The 16,976-nt window shown below is 40.3% G+C and overlaps 1 protein-coding gene across 1 annotated transcript in view; it reads right to left on the bottom strand.

The window, feature by feature from the left end:
* Window positions 1–227: 227 nt before the first annotated feature.
* The window catches only part of LOC308439833 (NACHT, LRR and PYD domains-containing protein 5-like), a gene marked incomplete at both ends in the record, with an annotated part of 129,922 nt that continues 113,173 nt past the window's right edge, over window positions 228–16,976 (bottom strand). Inside the window, 5 exons of the mRNA XM_080941746.1 lie at window positions 228–360; window positions 5,322–5,414; window positions 7,653–7,823; window positions 9,644–9,814; window positions 11,757–11,927. Of these exons, the coding sequence (XP_080797872.1) occupies window positions 228–360; window positions 5,322–5,414; window positions 7,653–7,823; window positions 9,644–9,814; window positions 11,757–11,927 (739 nt within the window). The remainder of the gene's footprint in view (window positions 361–5,321; window positions 5,415–7,652; window positions 7,824–9,643; window positions 9,815–11,756; window positions 11,928–16,976) is intronic.

The raw sequence follows: 16,976 nt of genomic DNA, 5'->3' as shown, positions 1-16,976 counted from the left end.
TGCCTATGTCCAATTCAGACACTCATGCTTGCACAAACCCTTTACCAACTGAGCCACCCCTATTTTCATTTCTGCCCTGACACCACACCCCCAAGGATCAACATGACTACCTGATGCTTTTCTAAATGCTCTGTTTATTTCATTCTTGCTACATATTCTGAGGTGAGACAAACATGTAGGGAAATACTGAGGTCTTAGGAACTGAAGGAAACAGAGGACTCATGTCATCAGCTTTTCCACCAGTTACGGCCATCTTCATCAACAGAATACCAGTCACCATCAATTACCACGTGGGGCTTCAAAAACTGGACTTCCTCCAGCTGTCTTCTCACCTGCGGATAGTACTGCTGCTTCCACAGGCTGGGAAGAAAGGCATGTCATGCTAGGACCTAGATGTCCTGAAAGCCAGATCATGGACTACAACCCTTTTTGAGAGCAGTACATCACTCCCTTTCCTAGAGTAATAGGTATGGTGGAGGGGCTTCCAAAGACCCCACTTCTAATGGAACAGAGAAAATCGCTTTCATTTCTTGGACAAGATAGGTTGTTCATGCTCCAGTGGATGGCACCACACCCATGTGCTTATGAACTGCAGCAGTTGGAGGCAGTGGGGTTATTAAACTAATTTAAAAAGGTAAAGTTGGAGGAGACACATATTGGAGCATCATGGGAAGATCTGCAGGAAGTAGTGGTGGGTAGATATCATCAGAAGGCATTATATGATGTATAAACAATTCAAATGTTACCCTGTCATTTAACAAAATAAAGCACTGGGGAGATAAGCTCAAGTTATGAAGTATTGGATGCAAGCATAAGCTGCTGCTTTACCCCACATTGAAAAGCCAGGCATCCAGGCTGGAGAGACAGCACAGTCAGAGGTCAAGAGCACGGGCTGCCCTTCTGGAGGACCTGGGTTCAGTTCCCAGCAACTACATAGAAACTCATAACAACCTGTGGTTCAAGTCCTAGAATATTTGCTGATCTCCATCTGCTTCGTATGTTAGTAATATATAAACACACATTCAGGTAAACATTCACACACATAAAATAAAAATATCTAAAATAGAAAAATAAAACATAACTCAGGATGGGACAGGCATGGTTGCACACAGCTTAAGTCCTTCAGGTAGATCTGTGAGTTTGAGGCCACAGGAGGTCTAAAGCCTCTGTCTGTTGTTCAAGAGATGCAAATCCTAGTCCCCTCTGCAGTTAACTGAGAGATGAATGGTTTTGCAGAAAATATAGAGGAAACAAACAACAGATATCATATAGATTATGATCAATTGTTACCTGTCTCTATTTTTGCCTTAAACCCACCGTAGTCCTTTTGACAAAAGGCACCATTAATGTGAATTCATCTTTCTTCCTCTTTAAGATTTAACATCCGATTATGTAACCCTTGCTGTGTTAATGCAGAATTGTATGACAGAATCAGGAAGGTATTTTTTATAAAGGTAATGTCTTAACCTGATAAAATATTTGTTACTTATTCCAAACAGTAATTAAATTGGTTATCGCTAAATACTGCTGTTTGGCTTCTTGTATGTGCAAACTTTTTAGGAAAAAATTGTAAATCATTATCAAGAAATTGCTAAAATTCTCTTTACTATTCATGCTTTTATATTTTCTGTAAATTTATACATCCATCCTGTAGATAGTATGATTGCTGTATTTATAGATGGCTCATATGATTAGAAAGACAGCACATGTGATTGGACCTCAGGATAATTGTTTAATTTCCCCCTGCTGCAGCATCGATTATTAGATATGTACTGTAGCCACACTATTTTTAAATGTTAAAAAATTAGATAAACTTCAAATGTACATACTGATAGCCATATACAGCTTATGATTTGCAACTGCTTGAAATTGTTTCACTTTTGGATATTTTTAATTCTTGAATTTTACAATTGTTTGTACAAATACAAGTTAATTTGAGAGAACACACTTTCCCTTACTTTATAGGATATTTAAGAGATACTGGGTTGCCTGGATCCCTTAGTAAAGGTAATGCCACAGCAGATTTGTATATCAGGCAGATTATAATCTTATTCTTTTCTGTCAAAATAGTAATGGCCTGAGACAACAATTTGAACTTTCTAGAAAATGCACATGTCAAATGGTAAAGATTTGTCCTGAATGTCCTCAGTTTCTTCCTAAACCACATAACGGTGTTCACCCTCAAGGACTTATACCTCATCAATTATGGAAAATAGATATTACTCATATTTCTGACTTTTAAACATTAAAATATTTAAACATTAACACCTTTCAGGCTTTCTAGTTACAACTTCTTTAACTATAGAAGCAATTAAATGTCTATATTCTCTGGACACTTGTGTCCTCTGTTTGGTGTTGTTAAGAGTAACTCTGTTCCCATCTGTGACAGACAACTTGCTACTGAAGACAGATTGTTTGCAAAAGGTCTGAGAAGCATTAGAAAAGCTCATTTAAATGTATAGATTATTCAATACCTTTATACTTACTGGTATTTCATCTGTCCATACTCCATCAATAGTATGTGACAGCAAGGACCTATTTTATGGGTACATGTACAAGCCTTGCCTTAGTAAATTGCTTTTATTAGTTTCTTAATAAACACAAAAATAGCAGTGCAGACCTTTGGGCAAAGAGTCAGAGGTTATCGTTAGGCCTTATACTAAAGAGCAAGTATGCTTTTTAGCACAAACCCATACTGATTTGGCTATATTTTTCATACAGTACTATTAGAAAAGTTGATAACCATTATACTGCTAACAATTTGTCTCACTTTTTAAAAGAGCACCACATTGTGTTTCCTAAGGTGGTTTCCTCTATCCGTCTTTCCCCATGCTAGGCTAGTTTTTATGATGGCTCTCCTAATGGCATTGCTTCTGCAGTATCTGAAGAGGTTCATGAATCCTAAAAGTAACAGTTACATCTTGTAAATGGCTGAAATTATGTCTATGCAATTAGCTTTGAAGAGGTTTCCTGAAGAAGCACTGAGTATTTATACTGACAAAATCTATGTTTCTCAGATTTTTCCACCTTTAAAAACCTCTGCTTATATTGTCCTTGTGTCAGCAGTTCTTGATCAGTTATTGAAATCACAAACTTTGATTTGCCAACGAAATTTTCCTATATTAGTAGGGCACATTAGAGACCATACTGCCCTTGCAGGACCTCTTTTGAGGGGAAATCGGCTTGCAGATGCACATGCTCACCCCCTTGCATTGGTTATACAAGAATCTAATGTGAATGAAGCTACTAGGATGCATAGTCAATTTCATTTGAATGCAGAACCAAGCTCTACAGATAGTCACTCAATGAACCATAGATGCAGAATTCATTTCTGCTCCTAATTTGAGTGTTAAACCTAGGGGAATGACTCCCAATGATATTTGCCAAATAGATGTTACATATGTCCCTTCCTTTGGGAAATTAAATTTGTGCAATGTTCAATTGATACTTATTCAGAAATGATATATGCATCTGCATATAGTGATAAGAAATTAAAAGCTGTCAAAAATCCCTACTTGTAAGCCTTTAGATATATGAGTGTTCCCAAAAATTAAAACATAATGATCCTTCTGCCTATTCCAGTAAAGGGTTTGAACATTTTCTTCAGATTATGCTATAATCCTTAAGACTGGAATTCCCTATAATTCCCAAGGACAAGCCTTCATCAAACATATGCATCACACCATAAATGTATTTGTCTAAAACAAAATTTGTGGGAGATATATTTCCTTAGGCACATCTATCCTTAATTTTACATATTAAAAAAAAACTTAAATGTGAATTCTGAAGGCTGCTCTGCAGCTGATCAACAATGGAGAACGTGCCCAGGGCATCAGGGAATGGTGTGATGGAAATACCTTGCCTCTGGCTTGCTGCAGGGAACAGATTCTGTTTTGATCAGGGCTCAAGGCTCTGTTTGTTTTTCCTGAGCAACCAACTGTCTGGGTCCCTGAGCACTGTGTTCACCCTGTCAAACCCATGGTGTAGTACTATTGATATTAATAAATTAATAATTGTTCTCAACAGGAATATCTTCTGAGAAATATCTGGGAGAGTAAAGACCTTGCAGTGGTGATGAGGATCCCAGAATCTGTAGCTGTTGCAGCAAGCATACTGGGAAGAATCAACCCATGCTTGCCCAAACCAGGAGAATTCTGACTGCAGCCATTATTAGTGCTGTGCTAGCAGCTGCTTTTTTAACTTCAGTCTTTTATGATTGCCCTTTCCCACTTTATTGCCACAGCTGCATGGTAGAATTTTCTGTAAAAGCAACTGAGGCCCTCTCCACTTAAATTTGAAATCATTCATTTAATTGGATATGCACTTAATTGGGAATATTAAATTTGAATTAACAGATGGCACTGTTACAGGAACAACTCACTGTGCTTTGAGAGGCTTGGAAGACTGAGCTAGTACCACAGGTCTGGGCATATTAGCCCTTAAAGCAGCCTTGGTGTGTATCTTCCATTATGTTGCTTTGCAAAAAGCCAAGCCCAAAGCAAAGCAGTCAGTAGGTAGACTAGCAGTAAAAAATCCTGTAGCTCAAGTTCAACTGAGCATGAATAAATTAGGCAGTCAGAGATAGAAAATCCCATGAGGGTGGGTTTGAAGGGTGTGTTTGTTGACCTCAGACAGAGTTCATAGGTGTTTTGTGGGCGCCTCAAAGACAGGTAAGACAAATGCTGACATTCCTGGGCACCCAATCAGGGGCTAATTTATAAAATAATTTTGGGGGAGATGTTGGGAGCTATGCCCATCCTCCCACAAGTGTTAGATGAACTGCCTGCTTGTGTGCCTAGACACTGGAATAGAACATGCCCTCCATTCAAGTGTAGATGGGCCCAGTCACATGCTGATCCACACTTTTCTTCCTGTTGTTTTTACTGCCCTAAGTTACAGACTCACTCTAGGGACTCTTGCTTCCACCAAGCAGCTAAGGAACTTGCATACAGTCTTTGTAGCTTTATATCTTGAGAGCCAGAGAGAGAAATGCAGTATATTCTGGTAACATGAGTGATCAAGTGATTTCTATCTTTCAAATCCATGGGGCTTCACCTGATTCCAAGTACTAGTTGGCAGTGCAGGTGCCACCAAAATAGTATGAATTTTAGTTATGAAGTAGCAACAAAACTAAATTTATGGCTGAGATCACCACAGTACGAGGAAGTGTATTAAAGAGTCACAGCATTAGGCAGGTTGAGAGCTACTGCTCTAGATAAAGATAGTTGCCAAGCCATGGTCTCAACTACTTTCAATTGCTCCCATTTCTCCCCTTGTCAGAGAGTCAGAATTTATGTCTCAGGAGACTATTTGAAACTTACCCAATTATCCACAGGTTAGAGGCAGGGTGTTGGAATGCAGAGCAGAGCTCCAACATCCCTGATGTACTGAAGTCATTCTTCACCAGGTTTAGGCTATTCAGATGTGGATTGCAAGTCAAGGCCAATGATAATGCCTCACAGCAGTTGGAAGTCAACCCACATGCCCCCAACCTACCAGAAGACCAAGAAAGAACCCATCAGTGAAGGACCCACCACTGACTGGTAAATAAGAGTTCAACCAGATTCTTTCAAAAAGGCAAAAGGTATTTCCATGCAGAGCTTGATTTAATTGCTTTTGGGGAGAGCCCCAACATTCTCTTTTCTTAAGTTTTGGTTCTGCCTCTGATTGCAACTGTGTACCTCAAAGTGTCTGTGAAAAAGTCCAGGAACACTCAAATTGAGCTTATGACAAGTATTGCAAAAATACTTCCTGATTCATAGGTAATATTGCATCAAGACTCAAAAGGGCGAGGAGCTGCATGATGGAGGCAGGAAGTTTGGACACACTCTTGGTATGAACAAAGTTTCCTGGATACTGCTCCTGTTGTGGGAACTCGTAAAGAGATTCCCATGCCTAGATGGTCAGATTTTAGTCAGAGACTATGACATATAAGATAAAGCTGAAAACTTGAAAGTCTTAGGTTTTAAGGAAATTGATAAAACTGGAGGTTAGTATAGTAAGTGATGTTAGTCAGATTTAGAAAGAGAAATACTGAAATTTTCCTCTTGCTCGTGTAGCCCATTTTCTAAGTAGATGAAGTCATATGTAGATGTGAGGTATGTAAATACAAAAATATACAACACTAAAGCAGACATGAAGCTGATTCTATGGAATGAAAGCAATCTAATGGCACAGGATGGGGAGAGAGATGAGAGGGATGGAGTGTTTATACATGTGTACCTTCCAGCATGCCTGTATGTGTGATCTGAGATAGAGAGAGTGAGACAGAGAGAGAGAGAGAGAGACATAGAGAGACAGAGACACACACAGAGAGAGAGACAAAGAGAGAAACACACACACACAGAGAGATAGAGAGAGAGAGAAAGACAGAGAGATAGACAGACAGAGGTTTGAACAAAATATATTATACATCTGCATGACAGTGTCCCTGTGAAACTCAGCACTATGTAGGATGAATGTATGCAATAAAACTTTGGGTCTTTATCCAAAGAGCACCCTCCTAGAGAATTATTGACAAGGGTCACCAGAGCAGTTTCTCAGTGGTTAAAAGCATTTGTTTCTCTTGCACAGGACTTGGGGTTTGGCTCTCAGCACCCACAGCACGTGGCTTACATTTGCCAATATCTCTGTCTCCAGGAGATCTAATGCCTTCTCCTGGCCTCTGTGGGTTCAAGAAAGTATGTGCTGCAGCTAGAGATATAGGCACGTGTCCATGTATGCATACACAAACACATCACACACATGCTAATACTGAATGAAGAAATCAAGGGACCATGAACCTGTGTATGGCAGCCCACTCCTGTAATCACAGCATTAGAGAGGCTGAGAAAGAAGGATCATAATCTTGGGCGGCATAGAGAGACTCCTTAACAGGAGGAAATTAAGTTGGTCATAGTATATTGGAGGGTTCAGATACTTAAAAAGCCACACTAATTTTTTTTGTGCATATATGCGTGCATGTGCATGCTTGACCATTTAGCATGAGTGGGGGGTAGTCAGAGAAGAACTTACTAAGTTCTCTTCTTCAAAGATATTGTCCTAGAGATGGAATGCAGATTGTTAAATGCCTTTTCCTGTTGAGCCCCCTAAACAGCTCATTCTAGGATTTAATTTAGATTTATTTCTATTTATGTGTGTTTTGTGTGTGTGTATGCATGAGTTTGTGTGAGTGCAAACATGTATTAGATTGCATAGAACTCAGTGTAGCCCAGACTGTCCTCAGTCTGAAGGTCTGAGATCCACTTACTTCATTTATCTTGTATGCTGAATTAAAGGTGTGAGACTCATCACCTGGGTAAAACTTTGGTCTAACAGGCTCCCAAGTGGATTAAATGCTGACTAAAGTCCCAGTGCTATGCCTGGTTGCTCTGTATTCATTTTTACTGCTAATTTGAGGTGCTGATAATAATTTCTGTGTTACTAGAACCTTGCACCCAGCCAGATAACTAGCACCAAAGTGGAAGCTCACTATGAATCTATAGGAAGGCTCTCCACTGATAGATCCTGGAAACCCAGACCCATGATTCAGAGGTAGATACTGCCTGACTTTATGAAGTCGTTAAACGTGATAGCAGCACCATGGTTTCATGTTCAAGCCCTCCCACCTCCACTTTGCTTGTCCCCTCAAAGAGGTGACCCACAGAAGTTACCCAAGTCTCCTCAGGGAGCTGCTACTTTGCTTCAGTCCCTCACACAGGGTTATGACTCCTCTGTCCCCCAGGGCGTTGTTACCAAGATCCAAGCTTTTCAAGTGCTTGGTTTTTGTGATCATACAGGCCAGGTCCTCGCAGCAGTTCTCGGTGAGCTCACAGTCCACTAGTCTGCATGAGACATGGAAGGTGGGAGATGCAAGTCTTCAGTGGGGGAACAACTACAGCAGGAGTGACATTCAGAAACATCTGCCTTTATTTTTCTCTAAGACAATGTCTTGGTGTCATGGAGATGACTCAGTGTATAGAGGTATTGGTCAACAAGAATGCTGAATCATGTTTGATACCCTTGGCCCACATATGGTGGAAGGGGAAAACTGGTTCCTGCAAACTGGTCCCTGACCTCTATGTGAACCCTTTTGCAATAAAGGGATCCACCCCAAATAAGGAAAAATAAATTAATTTAAACAGAGATGGTCTTTATTCACTTTGTGGTGTTAACATGGTTGATTATATGTATGGGAGTGTAGGGGTAGTCACACCTGTGCACAATTGTTTGGAGGCCAGAGATTGGCATCAACACATTCAAGATAAATACAGTTATTTCCATGTACCTTAAGCTTGTCATTTTAGGGAGACTCAGGGGCCAGTGAGATACTGGGATCTGTTTGGATCCCCTTCACTAGTAGTTTGGTTTATAATCACATGAAGAAGGTTTTAACATGGATTCTGCGAGTCTGATTGTAGGTTATTAAGCTTACTCAGCAAGTTCTGTATCCACTAAGCCATCTCTGCATCCCCAAGAGGTGGCCTTTCCAAACTATTGTCATGAAGGGTGCACAGTGTGTGTTAGGTTAGCCTGGGAAAGGATAGTGTATGAGCAGAAAATGCAGTGGCTGAACAGCTATCTTTGGAAAAAATGCCAAGGTTGTCCAGAGGCTGAGAGATAAGCAAGAACTGAAGATTGTTGGCAAAACACCAGGTCAGAAAGGAAGGGCACGGGAACTCATTTTATGATACCAAGGGAAGGTGGGTTTTCCAAAGGTTTGGAGGTTGCTTGTCTGCCTCAGGAAGAATGGGGTGGAGTGACACCAGAGAACCTAACAGCTAGATATCTTGGGGGGTTTTCAGAGACTATACATCCCCACCTGTCCAGGAACTCACTATGTAGAGATCACACTGGCCTCTAACTCAGAATTTTTTCTGCCTCTATCTCCTGAGTGCTGGGATCAATGGCCTGAGCCACCATCCTTGGCTGTTTACCCCAGAATATGAAATTTAGCAGTGCAATATGATCACAAGGGAAATGTCCCACATCTGACCTCATGTGGCAGCTCATGGCTATAATCTGCACTTAAAGTTCTGCATGCAACCAAATTTACAACATGTTTAAAGCATGTTTGAAATATAAATCCACTTTACATTTAGGTTTGGACACTAACCTCTAGGGTGAGATGTGTGGATCAGTGGTAGAGGACCTGCCTATAATTCCTCAGGAAGAGACTGAGGAGTATAGCTCAGTGGCTGAACACTTGCCTAGATTCCTCCAGTAAGGGTCTGGGATGTATGGGTCACTGGCAGAACACCTGCCTATAATCTCCCAGTGAGGGGCTGGGGAATATTGCTCAGTGGTCAACATCCCAAATAACAAGGCCATCTAGGGTCTGAGGAGAGTGGCTCTGTGATACAGTGTATGGGAGGATCTTGGTTCCAGTCCTGGAGTACCTCAAACAGTGCACCCCCACAAGAAAAACAAAAACCAAGAACTAATAATTTTGAAGACACGAACAGATCTGAAGGATCAAATACGACCAAGAACTCCCAATCTTGCCTTGGGCTCCTGTTCATGGTAATTCCTTGCTAACCCTCAACAACAGGAAGATGACACATGACCTTAGAGTTAATTTGCAATTCTCAAATCTCCTTATCTAACTTTTGCTTTCTAGAAACTTGGGCAGAAGAGGCAACCCTTAGCCTCACAGTTAACTCACTCCAGTTCTTGAAGATAGCAGGTCGGCTCCTTTAAAGCTTCACACAGTAGCTTCACTGCAGTATTCCCTGTGGGGTTCATGTTCAGGCTCAGGTGTGTTAGCTTCTGGTTGTTGGTCAGTATCAACGCCAGGAAGCCATAGGCATCACCTAGAATGTTGCAGTGATTCAGTCTGTGGAAACAATCGGAAGAGAATGATCATCACTGTTCTTTCTATGGCCTTGGATAAGAGAATCCTCTTGTCCTCAGTTTACCCTTCTGTAGTACCTGGTTCCTATATTGTCCATTGCAGTCAGGTTTAAATGGGGGATGATTAAAGAAGGTGGTAGTCAGGAGCATTAGGCCACACTGAAATACCATGTCTGAAAGGATGGCTTAGGAGGTAAAAGTGCTTCTGTCAAGCCTCAGAATGTCAACCTGAGTTGATTCTCTGGAAACTACAAGAATGCAATAGACTCTTCCCTTCTTTGCGACCCATGTGCATGCTATGCAGGTACAGGTACAGGATGTCCATACCCCCTGACCCTCTATTTCTCCTGTATTTGATAGGATGAAAAACTAAAGTTACACTTTATTTTATTGTGCATGTGGAACTGCACTTAGATTGTCATGCATGAAGGGAGGTCAGAGGATAATTGGTTCAAGTCTGTTCTTTCAACTCACTGTGCAGGTCGCAAGGAGCAAATCCAGACTGTCAAGCTTGTAAGCAAGTGCCTTTACCTGCTGAGCCATGTTGCAATTCTCTATTTTCATACTGATGAGACAAGATCTTTTGTAGGATGGGCTAGTCTGGCTCAAACTCATTTTGTTGATAATTATTAAACCTGAATATAGTCATTACAAGTAAGCAACGTCCCATGAAGCTAAGCTTATATTCTTGAACAGACTTCTTGGTTTTGGCTGACATGATTTCCACAGAACTGAGTTTTTAAATGATGGTATCTACACCATTGAGGACAGGCCTCAGTGTGTAGGCACATCACAGGACAACTTGTGACACCTGGCTCTCTTGGACCATTCGGGTCCTAGGGCTTGAACCCAGGTCAACAAGCTTGACTGCCTGTTCCTTAAGCTGCCCCCTCCCATCTTCTATTTACAAGACATTATTGGTAGACTAAGTTTTCAAAGGGAACAATAAGAAGAAGCACCCCATGTTCCCAACTAGAATGAGCATGTTGCTAGAAACAAAGTTAACAGGAGTTTCATGCTTTGTCAGACATGATGTATGGTTGAACACAACTTAGTTTTTAAAACCTTTACAAGGGACTACTGTCACACAGCAGCCAAGGAGAATGTCATCCCACTGCGTCCTGTAAAAGTGGTGGTTTCAGGAACCCCCAACAGCATGTATATGTGGTCTTAGCACTGCAGCCTCCTAAAAACATCTTTTCAAAGAAACATGTCAATTTTTCCATGTGTGTGGAGGACATTGAGAGTCATTCCTCACAGAAGATCATGAGCCTCATGAGCCTATATAAAATCCTGCTCTAAGAAATCTCAAGCTGGAGGAATAGCCCAGAGAGTAGAGTGCCTATTGAACAATTATAAGGACCAGTGTGTCTGGATTCCTCAAGTTTATCTCACACCTGAATGAAACACCTTCACTACTCATGGCAGATGGGAATTCCTAGAAGCTGGAGGATGGGTTACAAGTGTCTTTCTCAACAGATCTCTGCCACCTGATTACATGGGGAAGACTATCACTGTAGAACCTAAAGCTTCATGGTTGGGCTAGTCTCGCATATGCAGTGGCTAAGAATGGAGAAACCCTGCTCAAAATGGTGAAGGGAGAGACTCAACAGCAGAGGGTCAGAATCTTCCAATCCTGACATTTAGTTTTTGCTGCCTGCTACAAAACCTTCCTCATAGAGCTGAAATCTATCTCTCTGGAACTAAGAGGCAAGACAACCCCCTTTTTTTAAGTGACTTCTTTGTCAGGGTGTTCTATCAAACTAATAAGTAAAGCCTCCAATGGGCTCAAGGCAGAAGCTCCTACTGCATACCAGTTACCTTGTCACTCTAACCCCTCCCCCCAACCCACACCCTGTCTCTCCCTTATAGAACACAGACACCTTTTAATCTGAAGGCATCCCAAAGAAAGGAGCCAGACTCACCTCAGCCTCTGGATTGCACATTTTGAGTTCCTCATGAACTGACACAGCTGTTGTACTTCCTCCATCCCCAGGCTGTTATTTGACAGGCACAGGTGAGTCAAGTTCTGATTGTTAAAAAGGGATGTGGCCAGAAGGTGGAAGGTGATAGGTTTCAGGTCACAGTTGTTCAGTCTGCAAGAGACCCCCACACCCCCAACCGAAGAAACAATGAGATTCATTCTTAAATCTACTTACTCTGAAATCACCATTCTACCATTTATTACATCACTATTCCCAACAATTAAACTATTAAAGTTCTGAAGTGTCCACAGACAGAAGAATTGATATGGAACATTCCTATGTAGTTAATAGAACATTTTTTTCCAGCCATCAAAAGAATAAGTAGCCATTTGGGAAGAAACTGGGGAAAAATTCAAGCATCATATGTGATTCAAGCCAATTTCATTTTTTGGTTCCAAGTCTTAAATTTTTTTTTAAATAGTTAAAAAAGTTATGTGTATCTGTGCATGTCTGTATCTTTGTACATGTTATGTGGGTGCCCAAGGAAGCCAGAAGATGGCATTAGATTCTCTGGAGCCAGAGTTACATGTGATTGTGAGATGCCCAATGTGGGTATGCAGAACTCTGGAAAAGCAAAACGTGTTCATACCTGCTGAGCCATCGCTTCAGCCTCACACTTTTTAAAAGTGCATTTTATTTATTATATGGATGCATGCACAAGGGCACAGTGTGAGTGCATGTGTTCGTGCATGTGTTCCTGTGCATGTACACTCACATATGTATGTCAAGGAAAACTGAGATGAGTCACTTGTCACTATGTGGGTTCAAGTACTAGGCTAAGATTGCCAAGGCCTCGTACTGATTCTGCAAGCCAGCCCATGATTTCATGTATATAAATTCTATTGTGTATGTATAAACATCAGAAAATATGAATGCATATGTCCAGAGAATAGTAGGAGATCATGGGTTGGCATATGGGTAAGAAAATAGAATATGTGTGTGTGTGTGTGTGTGTGTGTGTGTGTGTGTGTGTGGTATTGTACACAATGATTTATGGCCTCTGTTTGAGATGGTTCAATGATTAAGAGAGCTTGCGGTTGTTCTAAAGAAGTTGAATTCAGTCTTCAGAACCTATAATGAATAGCTCACAACAATCCAACTCCAGCAAATAGGAATCTGATGCCCTCTTCTGTTCTCCACATGTACTGCACTAATACACAGATACCCTCACAAAGGATTAGATCTTAGTAAATACATATACAAAACCATAATTCAGAGAGCCAGCCCAGTTTTATCATGATTGAAGGCCCGCTCACCCACAAGTCTCTGTTAGTTGCAAAGAGCTGCAGGAGCATTTTCTATCCTAAGTGGAAGGGCGATCAACTTCTTCTGCCCACGTTCTACCCCAGGAGTGGTCACCCAGAACTCTCAAGGCACAGACAGTGGTAAAGCACACTTCTGCAACAAGGCCAGACCTGGTCCACAGACATCAGGACTGGGCTCTGCTATGGGAATTCACAACCTACCCTGAGAGAGGAACACCCAGAAACAATCTTCCTCTGGAATCAATGGACCCACAGACACACAAGACAGACATGTTCCAGTAAGAGTCAAGATTACGTAAATCATGATGTCAAGAGGCAAGTGCAAGACTCTAAGAAATGGAAACCAAGACAACCTGGCAACAAGATTTACACTTAAAATCATACTTTACAATGATGTTGGAGATCTTTGAGCAGCCCATAAAAATTGCAGTTAAATAAGTACAGAAAAACTAGTAGAATGCACAAAAACAAGTTGAAGTCCTGGAAGAGGAAACCAAACAATCATTTAAAGAGCTGGTATAAAGCACATACAACCAGGTGAAGGAACTGAAATCAGAAATAGAAACAATGAAAAAGGAAACTAAAAGAAACAACTCTGAATTTGGCAAACCTAGGGAAGGCATCAGGAGACATCGATGAAAAGATCACCACCAGAATACAAGAGATGGAGAAGACAATCTCAGGAACAAAAGATAATGTAGAAATTATTGGCATAACACTCAAGAGAAAATGCAAAAATCAAAAAGATTCTAAGCCAAAACATCCAGGAAACTCAGGACACAATGAGAAGAGCAAACCTAAGGATAATATGTGTAGAAGAGGACAAAAAGTATCAACTGAAAAGCACAGTAAATATCTTCAACAAAATTATAAAACTTCCCTAAACTTCAAAAAACAATGACCACAAACATACAAGAAGTCTACAGAACCCCAAACAGACTGAACACTTGAGAAATATTCCTGACACATAATAGTCAAAAAAAATACTAAACACAGTCAGAGAAAAAGGGCAGGTAACACATAAAGGCAGACTGATCAGAATTACACCAGACTTCAACAGAGACTATGAAAGCTAAAAGATCCTGAAGTGATATCATACAGCCCCTAAGGAAAACAAGTTCCAGCCCAGGGTACTATATCCAGCAAAAATGTTGATCACCATACGTGGAGAAAACATGATGTTCCAGGACAAAACCTAATTTACCCAATATCTGTCTACAATCCAGTCCTACACAGTATAGTAGATAAAAAACCCCACCACAAAGTGGAAACTTCACCCTAGTTTAAAAAAAAAATAATCAAGAAATTAATCCTCTTGCAACAAAAATTGAAGAAAACAAATACCTGTAAGATTCAATGCAATTTCCATGAAAATTCCAACCCAATTCTTCATAGAGTTGGAAAGAGCAATTTACAATTTGATCTGAAATAACAAATGACCTAGAATAGCAAAATCCATTCTCAACAACAAGAAAAAATCTGTGGGAATCACTATCCCTGACCTCAAGCTATTTTACAAGGCAATTGTGCTAAAAACTGCATGGTACTGGTACAGAGACAGGCAGGTGGATCAATGGAATAGAATAGAAGATCCAGAAATGAGCCCTCACATATATGGTCACTTGATTTTTGACAAAGGATCTGTAAACATATAATGAAAATGGACTGACTCTTGAACAAATGGTGTTGGTCCAACTGGCACTCACCATACAGAAGAATGAAAATAGACTCTTAACTCCTTGTACAAAGCTCAAGTGCACGTGGATCAAAGATCTCCACATTGAGCCAGGTACACTGAAATTATTATAAGAGATAGTGGGGGAAACCTTAGTACACATAGGCACAGGAGAAAATTTTCTGAACAGAACAACAATGGCGGCTCATGCTCTAAGGTCAAAGATTGACAAATGGGACTTAATAAGACTGCAAATTATCTGTAAGGCTAAAGACACTGTCTAGGAAAAAAAAAAAAAACAGCAGCCAACAGATTAGGAAAAGATCTTTGCCAACCCCACATCAGATAGAGACCGAATATCCAATGTATACAAAGAACTCAAGAAGCTAGACACCAGAGAATCAAACAACCCTATTAAGAAATAGGGTACAGAGCTAAACAAAAAGTTCTCAATTGAGGAATATTAAATGGCTGAGAAGCATCTAAGCAAGTGCTCAACATCAATAGCCATCAGGGAAATGCAAATCAAAACACAACCCTGAGATTCCACCTCACACCAGTCAGATTGGCCAAGATCCACAACTCAGATGACAGCAGATGCTGGTAAGGATGTGGAGATAGAGGAAAACTTTTCTACTGTTGGTGGGGTTGTAAATTGGTACAACCTCTCTGGAAATCAGTCTGGTGATTCCTCAGAAAATTAGACATAGTACTACCTGAAGACCCAGTTATTCCACTTCTGGGCATATACCCCAAAGTAGCTCCAACATACAAAGACACATACACTGCATTGTTCCTAGCAGCCCTATTTATAATAGCCAGAGGCTGGAAAGAACCCAGATGCCCTCTAGTAGATGAATGGATATAAAAATTGTGGTATATTTACACAATGGAATACTACTCAGCTATCAGAAACAATGACTTTATGAAATTCTTAAGAAAATAGATGTATCTAGAGAATATTATCCTGAGTGAGATAACCCAGTCACAAAAGAACATACATAATATGCAATCACTGATAATTGGATACTAACCCCAGAAAGCTCTGAGCACCCCAGAAACAACTCACAGACTATATGAAGATCACAAGAAAACAAAGGCCAAATAAAAAGTTAAATTTATTCAACCCCACCCCCTCCCATGGTACAATAGAGTAAAATGTTCTACTCATAAGTACAGAAATATATTTAAGGTCATTATGGATGCCATAGCTATGTCATTAACTTACAAAAACAATCCTGGGCCAATGAGCACATTAAGAAGACAGCGGGTCACCCAGCTCCATTCTTGTATGGCCCCTCTCTAAGCTATATGATCACAATGCAGCCAGAGACACCAGGGCCCTGAATACACGTGGTCTGACTGTCCTTTGGTGTGCTTCTATAGGGTGTGGTTATGTTGCCAGTAAGAAGTAATGTTGCAGAAAGTCACTTATGAAATAAAAAGCTTTCTGGCTTAAAAGAAACAAACAAGCAAAAAAAAAAAAAAAAAAAAAAAAAAAAAACTAAAACTACTGGTAACAACAAAAATAGCTGGAAACAGCAATTACTATTCTTTAATATCCCTTAATATCAATGGAATTATCCAATAAAATGATAGACTATGAGAATGGAAATGCAGGGCTGGAGAGATGGCTCAGCGGTTAAGAGCACTGTCTGCTCTTCCAGAGGTCCTGAGTTCAATTCCCAGCAAACACATGGTGGCTCACAACCATCTGTGATAAGATCTGGTGCCCTCTTCTGGTGTGTCTGAAGACAGTGACATTGTATGTAATTATATATAAAATAAATAAATAAATAAATCTTTAAAAAAAAAAAAGAATGGATATGCAAACAAGATCCAGCATTTTTATGCATACAAGAAACTCTTAACAGCAACAAAGACAGGAGTACCACAGAGTAAAATTTGGGAACTTTCCAAGTAAATGATCCCAATAAGCAAGATGGAGTAGCCATGCTGATATCGAATAAAACTGATGTTCAACCAGAAGTCATCAATAAAGACAAAGAAGGACACTTTTTACTCAAAGGAAATACCTATTAAGAGGTATTCTCAATCCTGAACATCTATGCACCAAATACAAGAGCACCCACATTCATAAAAGAAATTCTACTAAAGCTCAGAGCATATATTACACAACACACAATAATAGGGGGAGACTTCAACATTCCACACTCATCAATGGACAAATCATGGATGCAGAAACTGAACAGACACACA

Source organism: Micromys minutus, assembly GCF_963924665.1.
Source record: "Micromys minutus genome assembly, chromosome: 30".
Taxonomy (NCBI): Eukaryota; Metazoa; Chordata; class Mammalia; order Rodentia; family Muridae; genus Micromys; species Micromys minutus.
Note: the sequence above shows the minus strand (reverse complement) of the source record. Positions and strands in the feature narration are given on the sequence as shown.